The sequence below is a fragment of the Acipenser ruthenus genome, chromosome 6, assembly GCF_902713425.1.
Source record: "Acipenser ruthenus chromosome 6, fAciRut3.2 maternal haplotype, whole genome shotgun sequence".
Lineage (NCBI taxonomy): Eukaryota > Metazoa > Chordata > Actinopteri > Acipenseriformes > Acipenseridae > Acipenser > Acipenser ruthenus.
In genome coordinates this window covers 2,110,748-2,138,142 of record NC_081194.1, presented here as the reverse complement: position 1 = coordinate 2,138,142, position 27,395 = coordinate 2,110,748, and the positions used below count along the sequence as shown (strand labels likewise).

The 27,395-nt window shown below is 38.2% G+C and overlaps 1 protein-coding gene across 4 annotated transcripts in view; it reads left to right on the top strand.

Moving 5' to 3' along the window:
• LOC117411508 (S1 RNA-binding domain-containing protein 1) overlaps positions 1 to 27,395 on the top strand; it is a 123,461-nt gene that overhangs the window by 14,371 nt on the left and 81,695 nt on the right. For all 4 annotated transcript variants that reach the window (XM_059024821.1, XM_059024820.1, XM_059024819.1 and 1 more), the window contains exons 10-14: positions 6,931 to 7,034; positions 11,717 to 11,824; positions 12,770 to 12,927; positions 15,052 to 15,142; positions 15,686 to 15,793. In XM_059024821.1, the coding sequence (XP_058880804.1) occupies positions 6,931 to 7,034; positions 11,717 to 11,824; positions 12,770 to 12,927; positions 15,052 to 15,142; positions 15,686 to 15,793 (569 nt within the window). The remainder of the gene's footprint in view (positions 1 to 6,930; positions 7,035 to 11,716; positions 11,825 to 12,769; positions 12,928 to 15,051; positions 15,143 to 15,685; positions 15,794 to 27,395) is intronic.

The following is a 27,395-nucleotide window of genomic DNA, read 5'->3' as shown; positions in this document are numbered from 1 at the left end:
GCGCTCGGCCAATTGAGTGCCGCCACCCCCTGGAAGCTCCCGTCCTCGGTCGGCAAAGGAATAGCCTGGACTCAAGAGAGCATCTTGCACTCCACGTGGAGCGCCTTTACTGGATGCGCCACTGGATGTGTGAGACAGAAGGGTGTACTTGAAACACCGCACAGGTGCCCAGTTTTATTGATTTACTTTTTTTTGTACTTGCTGGTGATGATTTGTTTTAGCCTGCGGAGGGCGCTGTTGCCTGTGGCCTGAATACCAGCGATGGTAAAACAGGTCCACAGCAATACCCACAGGTAAACAGACACTCTGGGGCATTCACAAGTGCTCTGAAATAACAAAAGGCGAAATCAAAAAGAGAAAATAAAACACAGTAATCAAAAACTACAAAGGTGCTGCACTCGGCAGCGCTACCCCGACCGTCGCTACCCCCACGGCCCGGGTCCCCGTCCTACACTTCACCACTCCCTCAGCCTGCTTTTTATGCAGTTATGGGGTCTGCCCAAGGTTTCCCTGCTAGCATTATCTTTATTTTCTTCTCTTTGGGTTTCTTTCGTTTTTTTTTTCCCGGCCGTTCTCAGTCCTGGAGCAGAGCTGCCGCTAGCTCGTTGTTTTGTCGTACAGGGGCAGAGCTGAGGGAACAACAGAATGTTATTTTATAAGGCCAGCAATCCTCCCCAAGGCCCGCCTCTCAGCCACTCAGAGAGAGGGCAAGCCCACACACCCTCTCTCCCACCTCTCTGTGTCACTGCCATGACTGACAGGCGGATATTGCAAGGCTGCTGCCCTCTTCCTGCAGCACTTTGAACGCACCAGAAGAGTCAGCACAGATCTCCCCCAGTTACAGTAACATTTTGATTAAATTTTACATACTGCTAAATACGTACCGGATTTAAAAGTTTGTACTGTTACAGTCCACTTGTCGTCTCTTATGGCCAGTGATATTTTTAGAATCATCGTTCTGACTTGAAATACGTCCGTTGAAAATATAGTTCTGTACCATCTAAACCAACTACAGTACATCTAAATGGAAGCCTATTTATTTTAAAACACGATCCTTTCAGCTATGTATTTGACATTTGTAACTTTTTTGTGTTCCCTGAAAAAACGGACAAGGGTTGGAACGGGCCAAAATGAAATAATCAGATATGTGTCATACGCGTTTAACCATCCCTGAAGTCAAAATGTTATAGGGTCGGCTATGAGAGTGCTAACTGTATATCTCTGGAGTCCAGTCACAGTCCGTGTATTTTGGTCATTGTATTTAATTTCCTGGTTGATAGGGGTCTGCAGCACAGATGCGTTGTCACAGTAGGGGGTTTTCAGCCCTTTCGTAGACAGCTGCTAGAGGTTATTAAATGGAGTGGACAAATAAAGCAAGTGCAAAACAAAAGTTTCCAAATGTATATGAAAAACAATTTAACTATAGAAAACAAAACAAACAAACTAGTCAGATCAATGCATTAACTGCTCCTACTTAAAACTGATTATTTTCTTGCTCTTATCCTATATAGTGTACAGTAGTTTTCACTCAATAAATGTGCTTTTGCATTAGAACTTACCTCCACATAGGGCATAAACACATAAGTTGGAAAAAAATAATTGTTTTGTTTTAAAAAAATGAAAATAAATAAAACAAGGCATAGCACTCTCAAAATGATTTAGTAAATGTATTTTGTAAATGTCAGCTGGCAAAAACCGGGTTGCTCAAGGGCGTCCGTGTGGCCTGTAACTTTAGCGGGAATTGCTGTGGCTTGAGACGTGTGCTGTTAATTTCATGTTTAATTTGGTTCTTAGCGTAAATGTTGTCAGGTCCATTATTTCTGCCCAATCCACAGGAACGCGGGCTCTGACAATCTGCTTACCTGCTGCTCCCCCCCCCCCCCCCCCCTCCACGATGTGCTGTTTATAACAGTTCTATTACTCACATTGTTGGGAGGCAGCATGTCAGGGCTGGTATGTCACTACCAGTGCAGCGCTGGAGACCGCGCATCAGAAGCATGTCCCCCAGTCATTTTAAAGCACTGTGTTTAACATATGTGACATGTCCGAATTAGCTAGTGATTGAATTAGGGTTTGTGATTGACACAGAGTGCTCTGCAGTGACAGTGCTCATGGCTTGTAACGTGCAGCAGCTTGAAACAACAATGAATGTAACCTCTTTCTGCATAGTGCTGTCTTGTCTATGCATTTTAGGGAAAATGCTAATTTACTGTTTTATGAGATTGCAACTGTTAAAGATAATCTGCCGTGATTGATAGCTGTCTTAATCATAAATAATTGTATTTATGATTCTTAGAAATGCTTGCATGCAATTTATGCATTCTTATTGTTTTAAAATATATATTTTTAATGGAAAAAATAAAAAAAATTTGAACAAACGTCTTCAACACATTTTGACCCCTAAAGCCCCTCTCCACATCTGCTGTATGAATGGGTAACACCAATGCCATCGTAGTGTATCACAGAATAGAGGATTTTCAAAGTACCTGTTGGGTAATGTTAATCTCTTACCAATTTCTTCAGTCTGAGCCATTCTCCTTTTGTTTCCAGCGCATTGATGTGTTCCTTTTGCTCCCCTTTATCCTCCCCATACTTCTGTATTAGCAGCTCAGCCTTGTCATCTCCAAAGGTATCCAGCTCATCTGCTGGAATAAATTGGATCCCCCCTAAACCAAGCACTGATAAGGCAGAAACTAGATCTGTTGCAGATTTAGAGAATCCTCTGTCTAGCTGCACCAGGATTTTCTGAATTAAATTTGTTTTGACTGTGCTTGCACTCTTTCTTTGTGTTGGAGTGTCAGAGATATTTACCCCTTTGTACTGTTGTATGGATTTCCCTGCTTCTCTGAGAAATCAAATCCAAAAAACTGCTATACCTCAGAGATGGAATATCCTCCTTCGCCATGAAGTATACTGTTTGCAGTGCTTTGAGGATAGCCTGCTCGTTCTCGTTCATTGTATAGGGTTTGCAGTGCTTTGAGGATAGCCTGCTCGTTCTCGTTCATTGTATAGGGTTTGCAGTGCTTTGAGGATAGCCTCCTCGTTCTCGTTCATTGTATAGGGTTTGCAGTGCTTTGAGGATAGCCTGCTTGTTCTCATTCCTTGCCCTTTACAGCATTATCGTCGTTGTCGTAGCGGCGTCGTTCTCAAGCACAGCATTATGTTCAAGATCATGTTTTCACCATGTAAAATAAATATAACCCCTTCTTCTCAAATACAAAAACCGTTATTTTTTATCGCATATATATATATATATATATATATATATATATATATATATATATGTATATATATATATACTGTGTGTATATATATATATATATAATATATATATTACACACTACCGGTCAAAAGTTTTAGAACACCTCCATTTTTCCAGTTTTTATTGAAATTTACGCAGTTTAATGTCTCAATGTACTCTGAAATTAAAGCATAGAACAAATAAACAATTGGAGATAAAAAAGAAATCATGGAATCGTTTTGTTTAACAGAATGTAATCTAAATTTTTGACTCATCAAAGTAGCCACCTTTTGCAGATATAACAGCTGAACACACTCGTGGCATTCTTACTACAATGGAAATCAAATATTGTTCGGAAAGTTCTTCCCAACACTGTTGCAGAAGTTCCCACAAATGTGTTGCACTTGTAGGTTGCTTTGCTTTCACCCTTCTGTCCAGTTCATCCCAAACCAGCTCGATGGGGTTTAAGTCTGGAGACTGTGCTGGCCATTCCATGATTTGAAGCCTACCGTCTTGTTCTTTTCTTCTAAGGTAGTTCTGACATAGCCTGGAGGTATGTTTTGGGTCATTATCTTGCTGTAGGATGAACCCCTGACCAACTAGGCGTATACCAGAGGGTATTGCATGGCGCTGCAAAATGCTGTGGTAGCAGTTTTGGTTCAGGGTGCCACTCACTCTGTGCAAGTCGCCGACTCTGGATCCAGCAAAAGAGCCCCAGACCATCACGCTTCCTCCTCCATGTTTGACAGTTGATGTCACACACCGAGGAACCATCCTTTTGCCTACTTGACGGCGTACAAAAACCCTGCGTGATGAACCGAAGATTTCAAATTTTGATTCATCGGTCCATAAGACCTTCTTCCAGTCTTTAGTAGTCCACTGACGGTGCTTCATGGCCCAGGCAAGCCTCTTTTTCTTATTTTGCCATCTTAGCAATGGCTTTCTTACTGCCACTCGACCTGTCAAACCTGCAGCTCGAAGTCTTCTCTTCACAGTTGAAACTGAGACTTGCTTACTTCGACCAGTGTTAAGCTGTGCTTGAAGCTGTTGTCCTGTGAGCCGCCTATCACGCAAGCTGTTGACTCTCAGAAACTTGTCTTCTGATTCTGTTGTGGCTTTGGGTCTGCCAGACCGCTTCCTGTCAGAGTTTCCTCCAGTTTCCAAGTGCCTTTTGATGGTGTAGGAAACTGTACTCACTGACACCTTGGCTTTCTTTGCAATTTCTCTAAAGGAAAGACCTACACTTTTAAGGGTTATAATGGTCTGTCTGTCTTTCTTCCTTTGTTAATTGCCTTTTTCTTGCCATTATGAGAGCAATATACTACTTCCTGCAGTACAATACTGTCCAAATAATGCTTAAGATGGTGTAGTAACACAGTCTGTTCCAACACTGCTTTTATACAGACAGAGGGTTTGTAAGTAATCAACAAAAGTTGGGACACCTGTAGGAATTGTTAGCATCAACTTTCAAGGCTTAATTTACTTGACCCATTACTTGTTCCCTGAAAAGGCCTTTTTGTATAACTCTGAAATGTACATTATTTTTTTGGTAACCTAAACTTTTTTTTTTAACCTCTGGCAGTTTACCGCTTACCTTTGTACCATTTCAGGTTATTCACTGGACTTGAACTGCTTAAATTTCAATAAAAACTAGAAAAATGGGGGTGTTCTAAAACTTTTGACCGGTAGTGTATATAAAAATTATACAGGTAGTGGACAAAAAAATGGAAAAATCAATGTAAAGTCACTTAATAGGGCGTTGGACCACTATGGTGTTCCTCTCTGTGGAGTTCTCGGTGGACCAGTTTTTAATGAAACTGGCTGCTCGCGCCCCAGGTTGAAATTTTCAGTCAATTGATCTGCAGTTGCTCGTCAGTTTTGCCTTGCACGCCAAATTAATGCACGGATATCACGATCCTGGTATATGCCCTTTGCTGATGATGTCTTTCCCTCGGAGTTCCATGCAGACATCACCTTAGACACCGTTGCTCGTGAAACATCAGCAAGTTGAGCTGTCTTGATCACTGAAGCTCCTGCCAAACACGCCCCAACAATCACCCCTCTTTCAAAGTCACAGAGGTCTCCTCTTGCAGCCATGCTAGCCATAATTATAGGCAACCAGGCCTGCCCAGCATTTTTATACATGACCCTAAGCATGCTGGGATGTTATTTGCTTAACGCATGAGCCACACCTGTGTGGAAGCCCTTGCTTTCAATATACTTGGTGTCCCTCATTTACCCAGGTGTTTCCATTTTTTTGTCCACTACCTATATATATAAAAAATTTAGATTATTTTTTAATTAGTTTGATATGTGATATGTTGTGTTTAAGATTCTTTTTATTTTATTTTTGGTTATAATGCCAGCATATACTCTAGTGATGGCTAAGTGTAACAGTGCAAACTGTTCTTTGATTTTCTGCTACGATTGAGTGATACATGAAGAGCTTTTCATCATAAATAATCTCCGACCGGGTTTGATGCTGGGGTTTGGTTACTGACATGTGGCACACTGATCTGTGTTTTAAAGGCTGTTTTTGTTTTAAGATGTTTAACCTCTGTGTGACTTATCTCCTGATTTCTGGCATGGCAGCAGGGATACATGTTTTGGTTTTATTTAGAATTTGGCATGCTTGTTTTGTTGTTTTAAGTAATCCTCTGGTTGTAATTAGGAGTCCATTACAAGGTAAATAATATCATCCACAGCTATGAAATACTCTATGGCGGTATGTGTAGTAATTGTGGGTGGTTTAGTCACACTGAACTACTACAAGGTAATCTGCCTTTTGCATGTTGTAGATTGTAGTTCAAAAGTATTGTCAAAGCATCACATCCCAGATACCATTTCAGTTACTGATGTAAACTATGTACGTGACCACAGCATTGACCTATGGGAAGTCTTTTGACTCGTTGGGTATTGGCTGTATAGAGGCAGTGAACTTTGAGTTGGTATCTTAATATGTACGGTTCGATTTTCTCTGACCACGTCAATGAAGTATATCACATGCTTCTTCATACATGTGCAGACCATTCAACTAGAGGTGCCATTCCCCTTACTTTATTCCCCTTGGAATGGTCTGGTTTTGTTTACCTGCGCGTGCACACACACACACACACACACAAAATGTTCTAGTTTTAACCTGAACAACAAAAATGCTTTCCCTTGTTCCTAAACATTAACTTTTTTCTTTAGTTTGCGTGTGGCAGACCCATCGGGAAAGATTTCTGCAGATGAACGAAGCGTGGATACCCCTATTTAAAATTAAAATGTGAATCATGTTAAGGTTATCACATCAACAAGGCTAGTGATGGAAGTGAAAGTCTTGACTCTTGAAATGTTGGTAGGAATTTAAGGTGTAAGTGAAAAAATTAAACATTAGTTTGTGTGTACATCTATCTTTTAAAAAAGTAAAAAAAAGTTAAAAAAAAAAAAAAAGTGTAGGAATTTTGTTCATAGGACAAACATTTTTATTTTTGTGTTTCAAAATGACTGTCGTAGAAGAGAAAAAAAAAAAAAAAAGGTTAGACACTTATGCTCAATGGCTCATCACTTCCTTAACTCCTATCCCTTATAACCGCATCATTTTGTGCAGGACATCAAGCAAGCAGTTTCATGAGAGCAGACTTGAGAAGTTCATCTTTTGTGTATTTTGCGTGTCATCTGTCTGTGCCATTTATGTTTGCACTCAGATTCTGGCCATTAACCGAGGGGAGAATCTGAAGATCCTGACAGTGAAGGTCAACATTCCTGACAGGGTGAAGAATGAATTTATTAGGTGGTGTCTCAACGTAAGGTCTGTATGCATCTTCTACATGTTGCTTCTCCTAAACTACTGTGTGTGTGTTTGTGTCAGGGCAGTTGCTGTACAAAAGCGTTCAGCTAATAGGAGAGGAAGCAAAAGGTGCAGTCGAATGATCCCTGGGTGCACACAGTATATGTTTTAGTTGCTGATAGAAAAATGTTATAAATCCCAGCTAAACGGTCATGCCCCTGTGGAATCGTTGGCTTATAGAATAAAAAAGGAACAACACCAACATTTATCTTTTGCATTTCTGCACCAGGGCACAGTGTTTGCTCCTGGACTTACAGACTGAGGGTCAATGTGGCCCCCTCTCAAAATTTTAGGGGGACATTTTCTTCAGTGAGGGGGTCAGTATGTTTGTTTGATTCAGAACCAACCACCGTTTCTTATTTTTGTTTGTTTTTAAATATGCCAGCAGAGTTCACTGACCTTTTTGTTTCTGAATAAAAAATAAAACTGTAAAGCTGTAGATACAACCAAGGTGTCTCTACAATACTCAGTGTCACTTTTGGGGACAATATTGGGAAATGTGTCACGGTGATGCTGGTGTATCACTGAGTAGAGGATATTAATTGTACCAAATCACATTAGAACAGGGGTTTTCAATCTTTTTAAGCTGCGTACCCCTTTCCAAAAAATGTAGTCCACTGAGATAGTCATAAAGTGAAAACAGAAAAAAGGTCTGTACAATAGCATGATACAACAAAACGCACAAGCCTTGGAGTGTGTGATGGATACAAGTGTAAAAGTTACAGTATTATAAAACAGAAAATATATATTATATTTACTTTTAGCTCAAAATAGTCCCTCAGACAGGTTTCTAGTTTTTGGAAACATCATCATTTTATTGCAAATAGTAATTAATTAAAATCAACGAAGTCTCCGTGCTAGCCTCACATCACTCAGAAATAACATAGGACTATTCCATGATCGCAAATGGCAATCATGTATTTTTATTGATAATAAAATTACAGAAAAGAAGGCAAAGAAAAGTTCACTGTCCACGCATCTCTACAGCTGACCTCTTTACGAAAACATATTATTGGCATTTTTAAATTCTTGGTGATTAAACGTACAGTACTGATGCTAATTAAAAAACAATAAAACGCTTACCTAGTATGTGATGGATGTCCCTGCTTGTTATCACACAACTCACTTCACTGGATTGAAAGCTAAAAACTCTTAACTCTCACACCAGACATAACGCATGGCAATACTAGACCGCATGGCAATACTTTGGTTTCTGATTGGCCATACATTCTGTATTTTGAAATGTAGTACTTAAGTTACAATAAACTTTAAATCGTGTCATTGAAAAAAAAAAATATCGATTTGCAGGCACGAACGCACACAGGAAATAAAATGAGTTAAAGACTAAGCTTTTAGTTTTTTAAAATATGTAATTTTTTTTATCCCAGACAGACCAGCTGTTTATATGACATTTAAACAACAGGGCTTATTTAAAATGTACATATTTAATATGTTAATTAGTCGTGTGTGCGCCGAACGCTCTGTCACAGCACATCAGTCTGGTGTTAGCGATTAAACGTTGATTACATGATAAAAGTTTGCAATAGATTGGCAAGTGGTACAAAATAAAATGTGTTGTCTGCCATTTCAGAGTTGTTCTCACGTACCCCCAGGGGTACGTGTACCCCAGTTTGAAAACTGCTAGAAGAAACCACATTACTATACAGTTTAATAGTAGTAGTATTTAAATGCCATTGTCCTGACTGGGAAATTCTTACCTTCCAGCTTCCCCTTTATTTTGACAATTTCCATATCAAAAATTGCATTTTTTTTTTTGTTTACATTTTTCATTCTTAGCCCCCAAGTAAATATTCTGGACAGTTTTCAAAACAATTGTTGCTTTATTTTTACAACACACGTTGGTGTTGTTGATATGATAAACGTGTATATCTGCTGCAAGTACTGGATTTAATTGTTTAAGGTTAAATGGTGGCCCGTGTTACACAGAACACTAAAAATAAAATGTCAAATATACAATACATTTCGTTGGTTTTGTGGATTTGCTATAATACTGCACATAATGATATAATGATATTGAAAATGCTACTTACCAAAACTGTGACTGCACGTGAACTGTGATACATCATAATTTCCTTTATTCCAATTCCAGTGGTGTTTTCTCAGTGCAAGATGTATATACAGTGCTGTATAAAATCACATATGTCTGTGTGTGTGTGTATATGTGTAATTATATATATATATATATATATATATATATATATATATATTATATATATATATATATATATATATATATATAATAATATATATATATATATATATATATATATATATATATATATATATATATATATATATATATAAATAAAAAAATTACAAATTTCACATTTTATAACGTTACCGTAGGCTACTTTTTTTTTGTCAATGATGCGGTTTTCGTTTTGCAAATTTACTGCACACAGTATTTTTAAGCACAAATATAATAGCCTGCATTTCAAAAGTCACTGCTGAAGCCGATTACTTATTCTTCCAGAAGTAATGATCGGGTGTAACAGGAATACTATTTGCGCCGGGCCACGTTGTTAACAAGCCTGATGTTGTCCAGGCTTTACTGTGAAACTGCCTGTAACCAGGGAGGGTGTGAGCACATTCTACTGAACTGGAGAATAAAAACACGGGAGTTTAATTATGAAAACGCAAGTGTAAACAAACAGGTAAAAAAGATTAGCCTGTCGTCAGACATGTCATGTTAATACAAAATGCATTAATTTACTGCGTATTGGTATTGTGTCTGGTCTAGGACGAGGGACACACGGGCACGTTAAGAGAAATTCAGCGGGACATTTTTTATTTCAGGGGGGCATTGGCGCAATGGCGCGGCCTAGCGCGAACACTGAGGGCCTCTCATTTAAAACATCACCACTGTCGGGTGCCCAAGTGAGGCAACAGACAGTGTAATTGTACAGTGCTCTCTAGATTGCTAAAAACATAACATGCAAACAAAGTTTGTTTAAAAAATGTAATGGAAAATAGCGATTGGATACAAATGAGTGCACTTGAACCTGAACAGCAAGGTTAGAATCAGGGGCACGGCTGTCTTGGAGGCAGTCAAGCAAGCAAAGCCAAAAGGCTGGCTTGCACCTCGAGGGGATCAGCCAAGCCATTCGGGTCTTCAAATCCGAGCAATAACCTTTTTATTGAGCCAGCTGAACAAAACAAAATACCACAACTTTGACGATATTCTGAAATAACTTCTGAGACCTGTTTATTATTCTATTAACCCATTTTGAGCTGTGTGGATACAGTGTGATGTTTTTAAAAAAGAAAAATCAGACTAGTCCCAGTGTTCAGTGATGTGTGTTTTCCCATTTGTGCATACTTTACTGAAAGTATCCACAAATTAATATTATAAAAGTAATTTAGCCAGGGCAGATGAAACTTAATCAGTTTAGTTTATTTCCTTTATTGGTATTTAGGCAGGACCCCAAAGTAGACACCCTGTCCAGAACACAAATAGCACGGTCTTGTAACTATGGCTCCCCACTATAGCATGAGCACTGTGTATATTAGGGCTGTAACAAAGGGTACATTTTGACCTTCGAAGGTTCAGAACACATTACCAAAGGACGTCACCGTAGCTACTAGTTTATATTGGATTGAAAATTCTGTTATCTTAAAAGTAATTCATATAGGTACTCCATATAAGGAAAAAGCTAGATATATTTGCCATGAACCAGGCTTGAAATAAGAGCGAATTCTGATTTATTTGCTAATTTTTGTCTTGAGTGCTACCACATGTTTCCTAAGAGATGGGTTGTATTGCTGTGAACTGTACTGGAAATGAATAATTAAGTGATAGTGTCACAGATGGCTTGAGTGCTGCGTGTGGGTGGTACCTTCAGACCAGGAAATGAAACCAAAAACAACAGAACGTACGGGGCTAAACTGAACGCAGTAGCGCTCAGCTTTTTATTAAACACAAGTAAACAAACAGTTTAAACAAAATACACAAGGAAAAGGGCACGCTGGCCAAAGCAAAATAAAACACAAACTATAAATACACTTTCATAATTAACAAGTACCTTGTTCGCTGGTTGGTAGCATTCACTCTTACTCTTCTTAACTCACTTAAACTCTCTGCTGCTCTGACCTCAGAGTGGGTCTTTTATACTGTGCCTGGAGCCTTAATTACCTATTAAACAATTACCTTATTAAGGCTTCAGCCACAACCTTTTCCACGCCAGCTACATTTTGAGACAGGCTTTTTTGCCGGTCTAAAACAATAAATAACAATGACGGACGGCTTTCGTCCGTCCGCACACATACACACATAATAATAATAATAATACAAATGCTGACAATAGTCATACATACATAAAATGCACACAAGGGGTGGGTACCCTGTCGCAGATAGAGTTGAAGGACAAGTATAATATTGTATGATTGTCTTACATGTGCTGCAGGACTACTGCTTCTGGATACAAGGTATTGTAAGGGTGGCGTGAAAAGTATTGGAAGTCACAAGTGAATGGTTAAATACTGTTCTTTTTAAATGTGTTTTTTTATTATTATAATGAACACAAACACTGTTATGTGGGTATGAAATACTTCTTGGATGCTACCAGGAAACACTGAAGGGCAGGCTTTGGTATTTATAATAAATGTATTGATGTATATTGTAGATGGAGACCAAAGGGCTATGCAAGGGATGAACTCTTTAAACTACTAAAAGATGCTGTAGAAGATTCATATAAAAGGCTTATTCAACCGTTGCTATGTAGAGCTTTTAGGTAAGTGCCACACCAATATTTTATTTATGTATTTTTTTTGTGTTTGCCTGAGGTCTCCTCAGTCTTCGTCTTATAGCCTATAAATATATTTTGATGTTGCTGTAAAATAAATAAACAGACTAGTCTTTTAAAGAAAACACATGTGGTTTTGTACAGTATTTATGTAAACGCAGGTGAGTCAATGGAAACACTGAGGCTGACATATCACCAGGGGGTGATGTTGTAAAGGAGAGGAATACATTTACTTTTTATGACCGTGGAAACAGTTTCTGAAATCTGTTTAATAAACCTGTGATTTCAGAGGGGAACATTGTTGAAGGACGTCAGAGGGCAATAGTTCTTGACTATTGGCCAGTTTGTGGGTGCACTTTTTGGTCATGTGACACTGTGAGCCAATAAGCTTGCAAAGTTCCAATGTTAGTGTTTTATGAAGTATTATTAGTGCTGGGACGAAATATAGGATTTTCATGTTCGGATATTTGCTTATAATTTAAATATTCGTTCGGATATTCGTTGGTTTTTCAAAAAGTAATAAAAGCCATTGTATTGCTCTGAATGCAGGCAGAGACAGCATAACAGCAGGGGGCGTGGCCGTGGCCCCTGTGTGTGTGTCTTTATTTTACAGCAAGACCTTACAATAACACGTTAAAATAGAAAAAAATATTAGTTAGAATATTCAGATATTTGTCCCAGCACGAAGTATTCTATGCTAAGTTTAATGCTAGTAGCAAAAGTGCACAATTTGCTTAAAATGTTGTCGCTCCTATTGATTACACCTCTGCTGTTACTGTTGTTGCTTGAGAAGATTACAAATATATATTTTACTGTGCAAGCATATCTTCAGTGAAGTTTGATAAAAGCTGCTCAGAAACAATGACAGGCTGCAATGTAACCACTGCAAGGTGCATGTTAACAGGCAGAAAAGTGACTGATCTGTTTTTCAAGGTCGGGTTTGACAACAAGCGCAGAGAAGGAGTCCATCGCGATGTTTGTAAGAAATCTCCGTCAGCTGCTTCTTACCGGACCAGTTAGGGGGCGAGTCTTAATGGGGGTGGACCCTGGATACAGACACGGCTGCAAGCTGGCAGTCCTTTCACCCACAAGTAAGCCACTTGAATTAGATTTGTTTTGTGATGTGGGGGAGTAGTAGCAGTTCTGTACTAATGCAGTGCTGCCTCGTTAATTCACGGCTCAATAATACACAAATTCGGTCAATTCACGGTTAGGCCATGCTGACACTAACTTGTTCACGAACTATACTGTATAAGGGCTCTTCACTAATTCATTGTTTTCAATATTTCACATTACATTTTTTGATGTGTTGGTTAGATAGAAATTACACGGAAGCACCGTAGAGGGTAGACAGAAGTATTTTAAAAGACATTACATATCTCTGTACATTTTTAAGAAGCCTTCACAAGAAGTATATCAACTCTACCTGTTTCCCTGACATGCACATACTCGACAGGATCATGCAGCACAGTTAAGGTCAACTTACATCTTGTATTAGCATTTGGTTCATCAGGATATGATACTAACAACAAGAAGCAGCAGCCAGAAGTAAGTACCAGGCCTCATCTCATCTATAACAGTGAGCTGATCAGATACCTTATGTGACATTTAGATCTGGATAATGTCTTTGTGGTATGGGTCCCCATCAGTAAGGCGTTCCAAACTACAGGTGCCTGCGGGGAGAGAGAGCACCTGCAGAAGACGTCAACGTTGCTGAACATTAATAAATAGTTTTAAAATTTTCAAGCAGTTTTAAAGTATAGTGCACCAACAGGAAAGTGTTTTGAAACAATGCATACAGAAAGAGCACTAGGTATTATCAAATAAAGTATGTGATTTATTCATATTTAATAGTGGTAACTAGTCAACCTATTTAACTGTTCTACTGTCAAGTTAGTAGTCGTTCTACCTAGGGCTACAAAGAAAGGTACATTTTGACCTTCGAAGGTTCGAACCTTTGATGGTACTCATTTGCATAATTTACTGGTGACGTCACCATAGCTACTTGCCTATATTTGATTGAAAATCCTATTTTACAGGTAATCCATTTAAATGGAATAAAACATTCACATGTAGTTTAAAAATAAGTTATATAGAACAGTAATCATGTTTTTATAATTTCAATAAAAATACACAATTGATGCTGCTTACAATATGTACAGTAAGCTTCCATTGCAGCAGCACCAAATGCAGCGGACTTAGGCAAAACAAAGCTTTATTTAAGTCACCGTTCCAAGCAGGTTATAAGTCACATTTTACTACTCCTAAAAATATTAATAATACTAATAATAATATGAACTTACGCTTGTCAGAGATTGGTTTATACTTCCATGATAATTGATACAAGTCGCTTGCCCAGTTTGCATTCAACTTTTTTTTGGTCGTCTTGGCATTTAACAAAAAAACGTTTTGCTGTCGAGATGGCTAATGAAGAAATTAAAGGTTTGCCTCTGGATAACACAAGCTGGAGGGGGGAGGGGCGGACGGTGCTCAGTTTTCGAAATTAAAATTATTAGTGTTAGTGTATGTTTCAAACATATTCTACCTTTGCACTTATCTTACTCTATCTTGTACACTAGGTACTCGGCACATATTTTACTGAAGCAATACAGCCTAGAGGTACCCGCCCACTGCTTTGGATACTATACCCTGCTCCTTACAAGGCAGCGGCGCCATGTAGAGTTGCTATACGTATTACGATTTGGTAGCAGATTTTAATAACTTTTGTTTACGTAATATTCATTATACAAATCAAAAGATCACACTTTTCATGCGAGTGACATTTAATGTGTGATTTTATAGTATTCACACATTGTCAAACAATTTCTGTTAACAGGAAGAAAAAAACAAAACATACAGTGCGTGATTGGCGTCTGACGAACCTTCGAAGGTTTAAAACAGTCTTTGAATCCCTGGCTAGCGAACAAACCTTCGAACCTTCGAACACAGCCCTAGTTGAGCCCTTTCTCCATTGCATCAGAGAGGGTTCTATTCAATTATTTAAAATATGGTGGTATTTAGATCAGTTGAATAGACCCCAGGATCAACTGTACATATAAACATAAAACCATCAGATTTGAGTAAAGACAAACTGATCTCTCTGTAAACGAGGTGATTGTAATTTATTCCAGTACGTTAGGTTAAAACTGATTTTAGTGTAGTTACTGTATACTGTGTATCGAGGTGTAAATATCCTTTTTTTCCTGCTGTTTCAGGCCAGATTCTACATACAGATGTGGTCTATTTGCACGGAGGGAATGGATTTCGTGAAGCTGAAAAGATTAGGCATCTGCTGAGAAAATACAAGTAATGTATGGCTTCTACTACACACACACTTAACTTCTATTAATCACTTCAATGCAGTTGTGTGCTTAGCTTAAGGAAATATGATAAATGTGATTGCACTTTAAATAAAAAAAAAATTCTCTTTTGTCCACATACCAGCGGCATGTCTGTCAGTTTAGTAAGGATTTGGCAAACTCTTCTTCCTGAGTATGAACCACAACAAAGACCCAGAAGTGTTTGGCTTCCACATGCTCAGTGATTCCCTTTGTGAGAACAGTTACAAGTCCCCGAGCTTGAGGAGGGTGCATTGAGGAACACCTCGCGTTCATCAGGAAAGAACACCTCAATTTCAGAGAAGCTGATAATAATGCAAAGAAATGCTGTCTGATTTTAAAAAGGGGTGTCTCTTTGAGAATACAAAACATTAATATCATTCTGTAGCACTTTGCAATCTCCATGCAACAGTAGGTGCGCTTTCAGCTTGTATGCTGTGCACTGCATGAATGTGAAGATTATTCTTACTTTAATCTCGTGTTGTGTGTTTTTTTTGGTTTCTCCCTGAAGTTGTTACACTGTTGTCATCGGGAATGGGACCGCCTGCCGGGAAACGGAAGCTTATTTTGCTGACCTCATCGCAAAGAAGTATTTTGAGCCGCTGGATGTGACGTACTGGTAGGCTGTCTTTTGGAGAAAATCCCTTAGATCATTTAAACACATTTTAAGTACATTAATGTCTTAGGGGTGAAGAAAAACACCCCCAAGGAGCCTTGTACCAAACAAAGCCAAGGAGATGCTATCAGAGAGGTGTACAAAAACAGTTTCGCATAGCGCAAAGAAGGGTTAAGGACCCTTCATCTAGGTTTTTACAATCCTAAAAAGAGTCAACAAAGTCAATCCTGGTTGCTTTTTCAGGTGTAGCACAGTTATTAGTTGACTGGTCAGGGGTAGGAAGCACTAATTTACACAGTGTGTCAAGGGTATGGAATGGGTTTCCTAGTCATAATGTTGCTTCTGAATCATTGGGATCCTTTTAAGAGATGGCTATTCTTAAATTATGGGATCAGTCAACTGTTAGTCTGTGATGCAAAACAAAAAGCTGAAAAGACGCAAATGTGTGAATCGGTGGAAGGAAAAGCTGCCAATACAAAAGACAACAGTTATAATGAGGAGTCGCATTGGAGGTTAAAGGATAATCTATAAGTTATTGCTCTGAAACTTCCTATACATTACCTAATCTCATAAAAGGAATTTAGTGGAGGCAAAACTGGGCTTTTTCATTAAACAGGTTTTCTTTCTTGTTTCATCATGTAGCCTTTGAAATTAAATGAATTAAAGAAGTTCATCAAGTTTATTTTTGTCTGTTTTTGTCACATATCTATGTATGTATGTATCTATGTATGTATGTATGTATGTATGTATGTATGTATGTATGTATGTATGTATTCTATTCTGTGTTCACACAGAGTTGGTTATGGGGGTTGGTTCTACACTTCAGTTAGGTTCAATTTACTTGGTATTTAGTGTGAACATCAAAGTTCACTTGGCAAACAAACCAAACCGATTGGTCTCAATTTGTATGGCAAATTAACTGATTTTGGTTTGCTTGGTAAACTTCAGTGTGAAGAACAGGGGAAATCAGTTCATTTGCACACAGGAAATAAACCATATACTTTGACCTTTGTAGCTGGATAATGAGAGTGACATTTCCTGGTTATTTTTGTGTTGTTGGCTGGTAGCATTGCATGTCTTGTGTCTGGTATTCTGCAAAAATGTTAAGGGGAACAATATGGACAGTTGAAGAAACAGGGACACAAATTTAGTTGGACACCAAAATCCAGTGAGAACTTGACAGAGAATGCTGTCCCTGCAGCTCCTGTACTTTCCTGCTTGCTTTAATAGTGATAAAAAGCAATACAAAACTTGAAACGGAACGATTGCCTAATCACTGCCATTTTAAAGATACCAAAATGCAGTGCAGACAGTGTAAACACCCAGTCCACTAACCATAAAAAAACCAAGATTACTTACAAACTGCAATGTGAACACAAATGAACTCAGTCCTCGGAACACAGAAATGAACAAAAAAAAAAAAACGAACTTCATCTCACACCCAAACAAACTTGATTAATTTGCTTCTAGGTAAGCGTGAACAGCAAGCAGATTGATTAGCTGTTTTAAACCAAAGGAACTGAAGTGAGACTGTTTGTAATGAACCTATTGTGAACACAACTTTATACAAGCATTCCAATGCAAATTAAAGAGCTGTATTGCACAGGCCTTCATTAATACATGTGTCTTTTAGAGAGCTTATATTGCACAGACCTTCATTAATACATGTTGTATCTTTTAGAGAGCTTGTATTGCACATGCCTTCATGAATACATGTTGTATCTTTTAGAGAGCTTGTATTGCACAGGCCTTCATTAATACATGTTGTAGTGTTTTGGAAGGTATTGAGAAAAAAGAGTGGGGGGGGGGGGGTATAGCCAAAGGAATATGTAAGTCTTGTGGGTTTTTAATGCCATCTGGATCTTGTTTGACAGTGTTTAATTAAAAACAAATATTTCTTACTGTTCCTATAAGTATAAGTTTAAATCCAACTTAAATAACTGCAGGACCTTTTATAGTTGCTCTCGTGGATCCATGTTTATTGATTTAGGGTTAAGACTGGATCATAGCCCAGAAAAAGTCAAAAGTGGCCATGAGGTTTTCTGTTACAAATCCCTGTCCCATGCCAGGACCAATAAAGACTCTGATTGTTTTTGTTAGTTGTAATGTATGTCATGCCAAAGATGCAGTACTTTTTAACCAGAGCAGATGTTTCATCTGAACAAGTGTACTGTTTTAATCGAACACCAGAATTCAATCATGGATTTGAAGAATAGAATTGCTCAGTCTTAACATTTTTCTTTGTAGGTTTTTATTGAACAGCCATACAAGAGGGTTGTTGGCTAGACTAACAGTAACATTAAAAAGAGGGGTGGTGGAGGGCGGTATTCTGGTCTTTGTTGTTTTGAGATGGAATCCAGTAATATCAGAACTGCAGTAATTTTTTTTTTTTTTTAATCGATTTATATAATTGTCAGTTGCAAAGCTCCGGCTCATTGCGGACTCCCCTGGCTGCACACTCGGCATGACGAAGGGGTACAGGCAAGCATGCCTGCACTATTACAATCAGTCTTCAGGAATGCCGGTCCACTTGCAGGAGGAAATTTCACAGGTGCTCGTAGATCTTTAGGGGGGGCCGGGATGGGGGTAGCCTGTTGAGTGATTTTTTTTTTTCCTGTCATACTTCTGCTGAATTAATTCAGGTTTTCATCGGGTACCTGCATTGATGCATTCTAGACGATGGTCCTTTGCGCTTTTTCTTTTTTTTTCTCCCCCCTCTAGTTTTTTTTATTTTTTATTAATGTGCCGTGAATGAGGTACAGGAAAGATAGCCAACTTCAAAGGGCCTTTTAAAGTTAAGTGGTTAATGTGAATCCCCTGGTATTAAAGGCTGTCTGTCAAATGTTTCAGCTGGTTCTCCCCCTTTCATAAGCTAATGCATGCTGCTGCTGCAATTAGAGTTTCAAATCTGAAAAATATATAAAAAGAAAAAGATTTACGGGCATTGGCTTGTTGTGCTTCTGTGCAATCTGGAAATGGAAAAAGAATAGGTTTATTCCACTCTGAATCTGGAAAGAGGAATATAAAGCCTGTGAGTTTAGACTGTTTTCATGTGTTTTTACTATTCAGTTCAGTTTCTTACTTCCTATCATACCAACCATTTATTCAGCAGTGTTTTTTTTTTGTTTTTTTTATGTAATGAATTCAATGTTGGACTGACAGCTGACAGTTCCCTTAAGTGTGCGTTCTGCACAGACTTCTGTAGTTTGAACGCTGCTTAAACACACACATGTACCTCTACTGTCCTGGAGAGGTTAGTTTAAGTGTAGCCTTCATATCCAGTCCCATTATTTTAAAGGTTGCACTGTCCCCTGATCATCCACAATTAAGATATTTATTTAACAAGCATAGAAGTTTAGTAATACCATAGTTAGAAATTCCAGAATGTGTTGACATGGCATACTATTGTCACTGGTCTTTTGTTGTGTTTCTATTGTAAATCGGCCATAACTAATGCTTTGTCTGTGTCATTAACCATTGTGTTGCTTTATAACACGTTAAAGGCGTGAGCAAAACGCTTGTGGACTTGATAGTTTCTTAGTGTTTTTGCAGAAAATAACTTGCTGTGTGTTGAAGCTGTCAGTATTAGGGGTGTGAGGAGCTCTGTTACCAGCTCTGTTAGAAGGGTGGGAAAAAGTGATAAAAATGTGCCTGCATGTTAAAACAGAAACAAAGCAAACATACCTGCAGTTGGTTTTATTCAATCAAATGAGGTTTATCTCCGAAACGAATCATATACATCTGAATGACCTTTTTGGGAAAACACTTAAGTGTTGTGTCTTGAATTGCATTGTCTTTGGCAAAGAGGTAGCCAGTTTGTTCTGTTAAGGGCTCTCTATCTTTATGAACACAGCCGACTGCCCATGCATTTACTCATTGTCTTTTTGAACAGCTTTTATTGTGGTAACTGTAATTCAACTGATTGCAATTATCATGTAAACTGTTTGGATAAGAACAGATGGAACTCGCAAGGAACTTAGGAAAGCTAATGAAGGGGAACCACAATGAATGAAAATGCGTTGTCTAACCCGCTGATAGCCAGTTATGCTAATCAGTTCTACATTCTTTATATCTGCTGGCATACAGTAGTACAGCACCACCTGTTGACTGAAATGTACTGTGCAGTATTTTTTTTATTAAGTAAATGTACAACCTTTCCCCTGGCTCCCTACTTGCATGCAAAACGGAACTGCATTCCATCAACGTGTACAAAGGAGACTGCCTGGGTGTTATTAGCTTCTTGCTTTACAGACATCAAGCATTGGATGTCACAGAAGTTTCTAATGTTGAATTCAGATAAAACAGAGGTTATGCTAGTGGGCCCACAGAACCAACTAAAAGGAAATGTGGGATTACTTGAACTCGACCCTTGCAGTCGCTCATCAAAACTTAAAAAATTAGAAATTAATAGTTTGGGGGTCATCTTTGATCATGATCTCTCATTTGACACTCAAATTAGGGTAGTTACTGAAGTATCTTTTTACCATTTGAGAAATATAGCCAAACTTAGAGCAATTATTTATGTATCTGATGCCGAGAGACTAATGCATCATCTAGAATTGATTTATTGTAATGCACTTTTTTCTGGAGTCCCAAAACGTGTGGTATCCCGCTTGCAGCTTGTTCCGAATACCGCTGAATAGATTAGCACCTAGTTATTTGCAGGAGTTACTGACCACGTATCTTCCAAACCGCACTCCTGAGATCGCAGGATGTGGGGCTGCTGGTTATTCCTAGAGTCAACAAAATTATGGAATGCTCTGCCTTCGTTTATCAGGGAAGCTGGGACCGTTACAGTTTTCAAGCCAAGACTAAAACCACACTTTTATAAAATGGTTTTCTTATCTTAGTGGGTTTTAATGTAACTTAAAATTGCTGCTTTTGTATTGTGTATACTGTTATTTAAAGCTGTTATTTAAATGGTCTGATTGTGGCAGGTGTATGTGTGACATGCTATGCAAATGTATTGTGGTTTGTTCTTTTTTTTCTGTTATGTACTGTACAGTGCTTTGCTATATTTTTGTATAAAGTGCTATATAAATGCAATGAATAAATAAAAAAATAAAAAATGATTGTAGCGGTATTGCTTATATAGAACCTGTGAGTCTAGATTTTGAGAACTCTTAGCCAGATGGTACTATTTTATACACGGTTGCTGTACTGTAAAAAAAAAAAAAAAAAAAAAGCACACCATGACAACAAAAACACAATATTAAATATACTGTACACTACACTAGATTAATTCTTTGTATTGTACATCAAACCTCGCAATGGGGTTCTTAACAGATGAGAGAGAATAGTAGTCATTTTCTTTGTGTTTTTTTGAACGCAGGAATGATAATTATTTCTGTTGTGCTAATTATAATTGGCGTAACCCCTCTCCGATTTAGTGGTTCTCAAGATGTAACTGAAGCATTTAGCAGGAAGGTACTACACAGAGATAAGCAGAGATGTGATTTTCTTTTATGCTCGAGCGGTGCATTTGCTGTCAGTCTGCATAAACTACATGCTGATTATGAATACAGAACGCCTTCATTGTAACGATTATCATGATATGTTTTTGGTGGAAAGAAGAATTAATTAAGCCTGTAGGTATGCGATTCACACAGATCAGCCAAGCCTTCGCTCCCTGAGTGGCATGATATCATGGCTATTCTATAAGTGTAGGTTTGCATAACTGGCTATACAGCTCTCTGTAAAAACACACCTTTGCATAGCACTCTAATACAATGTAATCAGCATCCCTGTAAGGTGGTGTGACTTTTAGGTTGCCGAAAGATAGACTTTATGCTTCGAGCTATTGGATCTTTCTTATACTGTACTATTCTTCAGATCAATTGTGGGTATTGTACAAAAAAAAATAAACCTTTTTACAAAGATGCTGCTATTGTACTCTTAAAGTCTTATGTCTCCGAGACCATTGGAGTTAAAGTATTTCATCTGATTTTGTCAGATATGCAGAATTAAGCACTACATGCTAAATGTGCTGTGACCTCAATATGATTAAATTAAATGTTACCAATACTAAAGGTTTCTGCATGATAAGACCGCACACTTTGAGATGATGTCTTTTATATTTGGTACAGTTGTTTTCTAATATCCTCTGTCAAGATCCACTACAGGTGTGAGAGGTCCAGTAGGAGTTTACAGTTTCACTTCCTTATGGTTTTGCCTTCTGACTATCCAAGATACACAACACATGCTTTGCGATAACCTTTCAATTTGGTATGCAGCTGTGTTCTATGATTCTGTCAGTCAAGTTCCACAAATTACAGCAAGTTCTTGAGGTTCTGATAATGTACAATTGACAGTAATGGCATCTTAGGCGCTGTTCCCTGTTCCTTGTTCACACATTGCAAGGGGGGAGGGGTGTGGGTTGTAGTTTGTGTGTTACGTAATATCTTATTTTTTTTTAACCAAACACTAATGCTGTTTATCACACAGAAGCAGTGAATATATCCATCACTGAATGTAACACACATACAGCATGCTTCTGGAGATGGCTGTTTATGCCACGGTGGATATGACTGTGTTTTAAGATGTTGCAGTGCTATGATTTTGGCAGGTCAGTTTGTCGTGCTGCTTATGTTTTTGGTGACTCTTGCCCTAGAGCTTCAGTGCTTCACTGGAAACCAGACCTTGGCCTCAATGAGTCTGATTAAATATTTGAAATGAATAATTCAACTTTGCTGCAGGACCTTCTTCCAAGACCCTGCTGTTAATTGCTGCAGCATTTCTGTCTTTTTATTTATTTAATTGCCAGGTTTGGTTCTCACTAAGGACAAATAAATGTATTGTTTTTAGGAAGCCTGGGTTAATTACATCTGAAATATTTGAGCAAATTGCACTTGGAAGGTAATTTGTTAAGAAAAGCATTGCACAGCAGGGTCACTGTCAGGTTTCTCATAAAACTGAACACAGTATGACATTTTCTGTTCATTTGTGTTGATATGAAGTAACAGACTCCTGTGTACATTACATATAAAAATACTAGAATTGCACCTTCTTTGAAAATATGCCAAAAACATTCTGAATTATCTTGAACCCCTACAGTTTTGTATTGTATTGTATTATGTTTACTATGATTATCTGCAAACACACAGTTTTGAAAGAACTATAATATTTGGTGATACTGTTAATTAAACTTTAAATCTAGGCCTGATATATATATAACATATATAAAGCCAGTTTATTTCTTGAGGAATAGAAAGCTGTATTTAAAAAAAAAAAAAAAAAAAGGTTTCTTTAAGCTGGCAAGTATGCACTGACATTTTAGTTGGCATGTTCTGTGGGATACCAGTATTAAGTTTTTCTCTGGGCGGTTATCATAAGATAATGCCCAGTAAACTCACCAGTCATGTTTTATAATACATAACGAATCAGGTTACCTTGACTGATTAGAAGTGTATCTATATCATTGCTTCAACACTGAACTAAGATCCTTTTTGATGACCAGTCACTCAGTGCTCCCCTGTCGGTGTTGTGTTATGGAGATTAGCAAAGATCTGTGGTTCTGTTCCTATGTGTGCAGTATGATCAGAATATGTTGATTAATAGCCAGAGGCATTGGGTTCTCTACTTTAGGACATTAGTTGTCCTTTCTCTCCACAAGGAAATGTATGTACATACTGAAATGTATGTACAAGTAATTTATTTTTATATTTATGGACAGAAGTTAGATACAAGTCTTTATAAGATTTGTATCTAAGTTCTGTCCAGCTAATGCAACGCCTCCAGTGCCTTGCTTGTTCAGAAGCCTGCACCTTCATCGCCAGAGCTGCGGATTTGATAAAATGCATCTGACGTCTGAACTTGATAGGAAATGTTTCAGGGAATGGAGTTGGACATGTGCTCGCTTTGCGCAGATATTTCTGACGTCTGAACTTGATAGGAAATGTTTCAGGGAATGGAGTTGGACATGTGCTCGCTTTGCGCAGATATTTCTGACGTCTGAACTTGATAGGAAATGTTTCAGGGAATGGAGTTGGACATGTGCTCGCTTTGCGCAGATATTTCTGACGTCTGAACTTGATAGGAAATGTTTCAGGGAATGGAGTTGGACATGTGCTCGCTTTGCGCAGATATTTCTGACGTCTGAACTTGATAGGAAATGTTTCAGGGAATGGAGTTGGACATGTGCTCGCTTTGCGCAGATATTTCTGACGTCTGAACTTGATAGGAAATGTTTCAGGGAATGGAGTTGGACATGTGCTCGCTTTGCGCAGATATTTCTGACGTCTGAACTTGATAGGAAATGTTTCAGGGAATGGAGTTGGACATGTGCTCGCTTTGCGCAGATATTTCTGACGTCTGAACTTGATAGGAAATGTTTCAGGGAATGGAGTTGGACATGTGCTCGCTTTGCGCAGATATTTCTGACGTCTGAACTTGATAGGAAATGTTTCAGGGAATGGAGTTGGACATGTGCTCGCTTTGCGCAGATATTTCTGACGTCTGAACTTGATAGGAAATGTTTCAGGGAATGGAGTTGGACATGTGCTCGCTTTGCGCAGATATTTCTGACGTCTGAACTTGATAGGAAATGTTTCAGGGAATGGAGTTGGACATGTGCTCGCTTTGCGCAGATATTTCTGACGTCTGAACTTGATAGGAAATGTTTCAGGGAATGGAGTTGGACATGTGCTCGCTTTGCGCAGATATTTCTGACGTCTGAACTTGATAGGAAATGTTTCAGGGAATGGAGTTGGACATGTGCTCGCTTTGCGCAGATATTTCTGACGTCTGAACTTGATAGGAAATGTTTCAGGGAATGGAGTTGGACATGTGCTCGCTTTGCGCAGATATTTCTGTCACTAGATTATTCTCATGTCATTTGATCCTTTTGTGAAAAAGTAGTACAAAACCAACAAAATCTGGATAGATAGATATAATAATAGATGGGCCTCTTCAGTGAGTTACAGGAAAATAATTCCATCTCGGGTTTCTGTGACCGTTTATAAATGACTCGACCTTCGGTCTCATAATTTATGATGTCTATGCTTCTGTGGTGCTGCAGCTTTAGTTGGATGATTGCCTTCACCTTGTTTGAAACTGCACGTTCTGCATCCAATGAATTGGTTGGAGGATGTTAAGGCAAAGCTTTGCCAAGTTATACAGATGTGGAAATCAATTAGAAACAGCCCAAAAACTCTGTTACACAAGGGCATTTGGTGTACTTTAATAAAGTCAATGTATGCAGCACGTTCATTGTCATGTTATTTGTCCCATCCAATAATTTGTTATTAGTACCCAGTCAAAACAAAGAAGAAGTGGCTATTCGGGTCTAAAATTCCAACTGTAAGCAGCAGGTTGAAGCGAGGTGGCTGTGCTGGATCGTTTTAGTACTGATTTAACTTGCAGACAGGAATACTTTTTGTCTGGGCTGACTTTCCAGTTTGGTTTCTGAAAGCTGTTTATTTTACGTTCTGTTCAGCAGCCTCTGTGGTAGCCTTTTGTTTAATGTGTGATTCTGAAGCTAAATAGCGATCGATCGTATTTTCTCCAAATTAAGATATGGAAAACAATTACCTCAGTCTGCATGTACAGTTTCTTTGAGAAATATCTTGAAACGATCATCAGCCAAAATATACTTTTGCTTTTTTTGTCGTCCATTTCTACTATTTTACCTCCAATGCAGAAAACTAGATTTTAGCAACCTAAATCAAAATCAAATGCAGCACCAACTTTGTCCCACCCCCTCCTGCACAGTACAGGTCACATAAAAGCAGTAAAGATAGGCACTGATAGGCTGATTAAAACTTTGTAATTTGAATAGTAAACAAGAACGTTAACTGCTTTGGAGAATTTCTTTTGTAAATGTTACTTGTGGACTTTTTTTGTTTGTTTGTTTTTTGCTTTAAGTGCAGTGCACACGGGACGGCGAAGGAATAAAAATGGGCTATCTACAGAATGAAGATACGTAGTTTGCGTTGCTTGCATTGTGCAGTAGTTCATTTAAATGAGGTTTCTTTTTTTTTTTCCTCTCCGTACTTGTTTGTATGCATTGGCCCCTAAGAGGTGAATTTCGCGGTGACCCCTCAATTTCACGATTTCCGCGAAATCGCGATTTAGGTAGGTCCCTAGTTATACCGTCTCGTCAGTTTTGCAATTGCTGGCTGTGAGCACCCAAGACAGCGAGCCACAGCACGCTGCCCTAGTCCAGCCTCCAACATGCTGATTGCACGAAGGCGCTGCTCTCTTGACAGACGTGGCATATTGGTGTTTTTCTGTGATTTTCTTTATTGCTTTTATTCAAGCTTGCAACTCAGCAGCTGAAATCACTCCATATCCAGTGTCCAATCAACTGTCTCACTAATTATGTGATTAAGTGCATATGCTTCAGTCATAGTCACTCAAGCGTGTCATGGTCAAGGATGAACGATCGAGTTATTAAAAAGAAACCAAAAACATTTTGTCAATGTCCATCATTTATATACCTTTTTTTTAATAAATGTGTCTAATAGTAATAAGTTCCTTTTGATGCTCGGTGGGTGTGTGTGTGTGTGTGTGTGTGTGTGTGTGTGTCATATATATATATATATATATATATATATATATATATATATATATATATATATATATATATATATATATATATATATATATATATATATATATATAATTTATTATTATTTATTTCTTAGCAGACGCCCTTATCCAGGGTGACTTACAATCGTAAGCAAATACATTTCAAGTGTTACAATACAAGTAATACAATAAGAGCAAGAAATACAATAACTTTTGTTCAAGCAAAGTACAAGTGTTACCCAAGTGTATATGTGTGTGTGTGTATATATATATATAAAATGTGTGTGTGTATATATGTGTGTGTGTGTGTATATATATATATATATATATATATATATATATATATATATATAAATTTGCCATTTTTCAACACAGCTAATTTGCTCAAAAAAATCGGTTCTTGCTGTTTGGACCGTTAAAAACGGGTGTTCGTTATAAGAAGGGTTAGTCTGTGTGTAATGAATACTTTCCAGGAATTGGGTAACCCGGTTATCCACAATGTGTGTGTATATATTTTTATTATTCAGTGGCAGACTATTGATCACAGTTTATTTTGGCCCATTTCACCGTATGTGTGTTAAAGCAACATGAAGGATTCTGGAAATCACTCCTTATGAGTTTTAAAAAATGAATCAAGGAAATATTCCTTTTAAGAAGCTTTTGGCTGTATCACTGTAAAAATGTGTTACAACAAGTTTTCCGCATACGTTACAATACAGGAGGGTGTGCTCCAAACACATGGAAGATGGAATGGGCCTTTTGTTCTTGGAAGCACTATACATAGTAGTCTGAAATGCCAGCTCTGGGCATTGGTGAAGGTAAAGTACAGAATGCAGGACACCGAAAAGGACAATTAAGGGCAAGAGTAATTAGCAGCCTACCCAGGGGAAAGCCCTGGGCTACCATCTTGGTGAAGGTTAGTTGGCTGATTCACGAAAGCCTTAAGTCTTGACAAAGGTACAGTAATATATTATGCCTTAGCCCTGGCCCCTGTAGAAATTGGTGAAGCAGAAGAGACTTCAGAAAGTGTAATTTATCATGGCTGTGAAACATCAGAGACAGACGGACACACAAACAC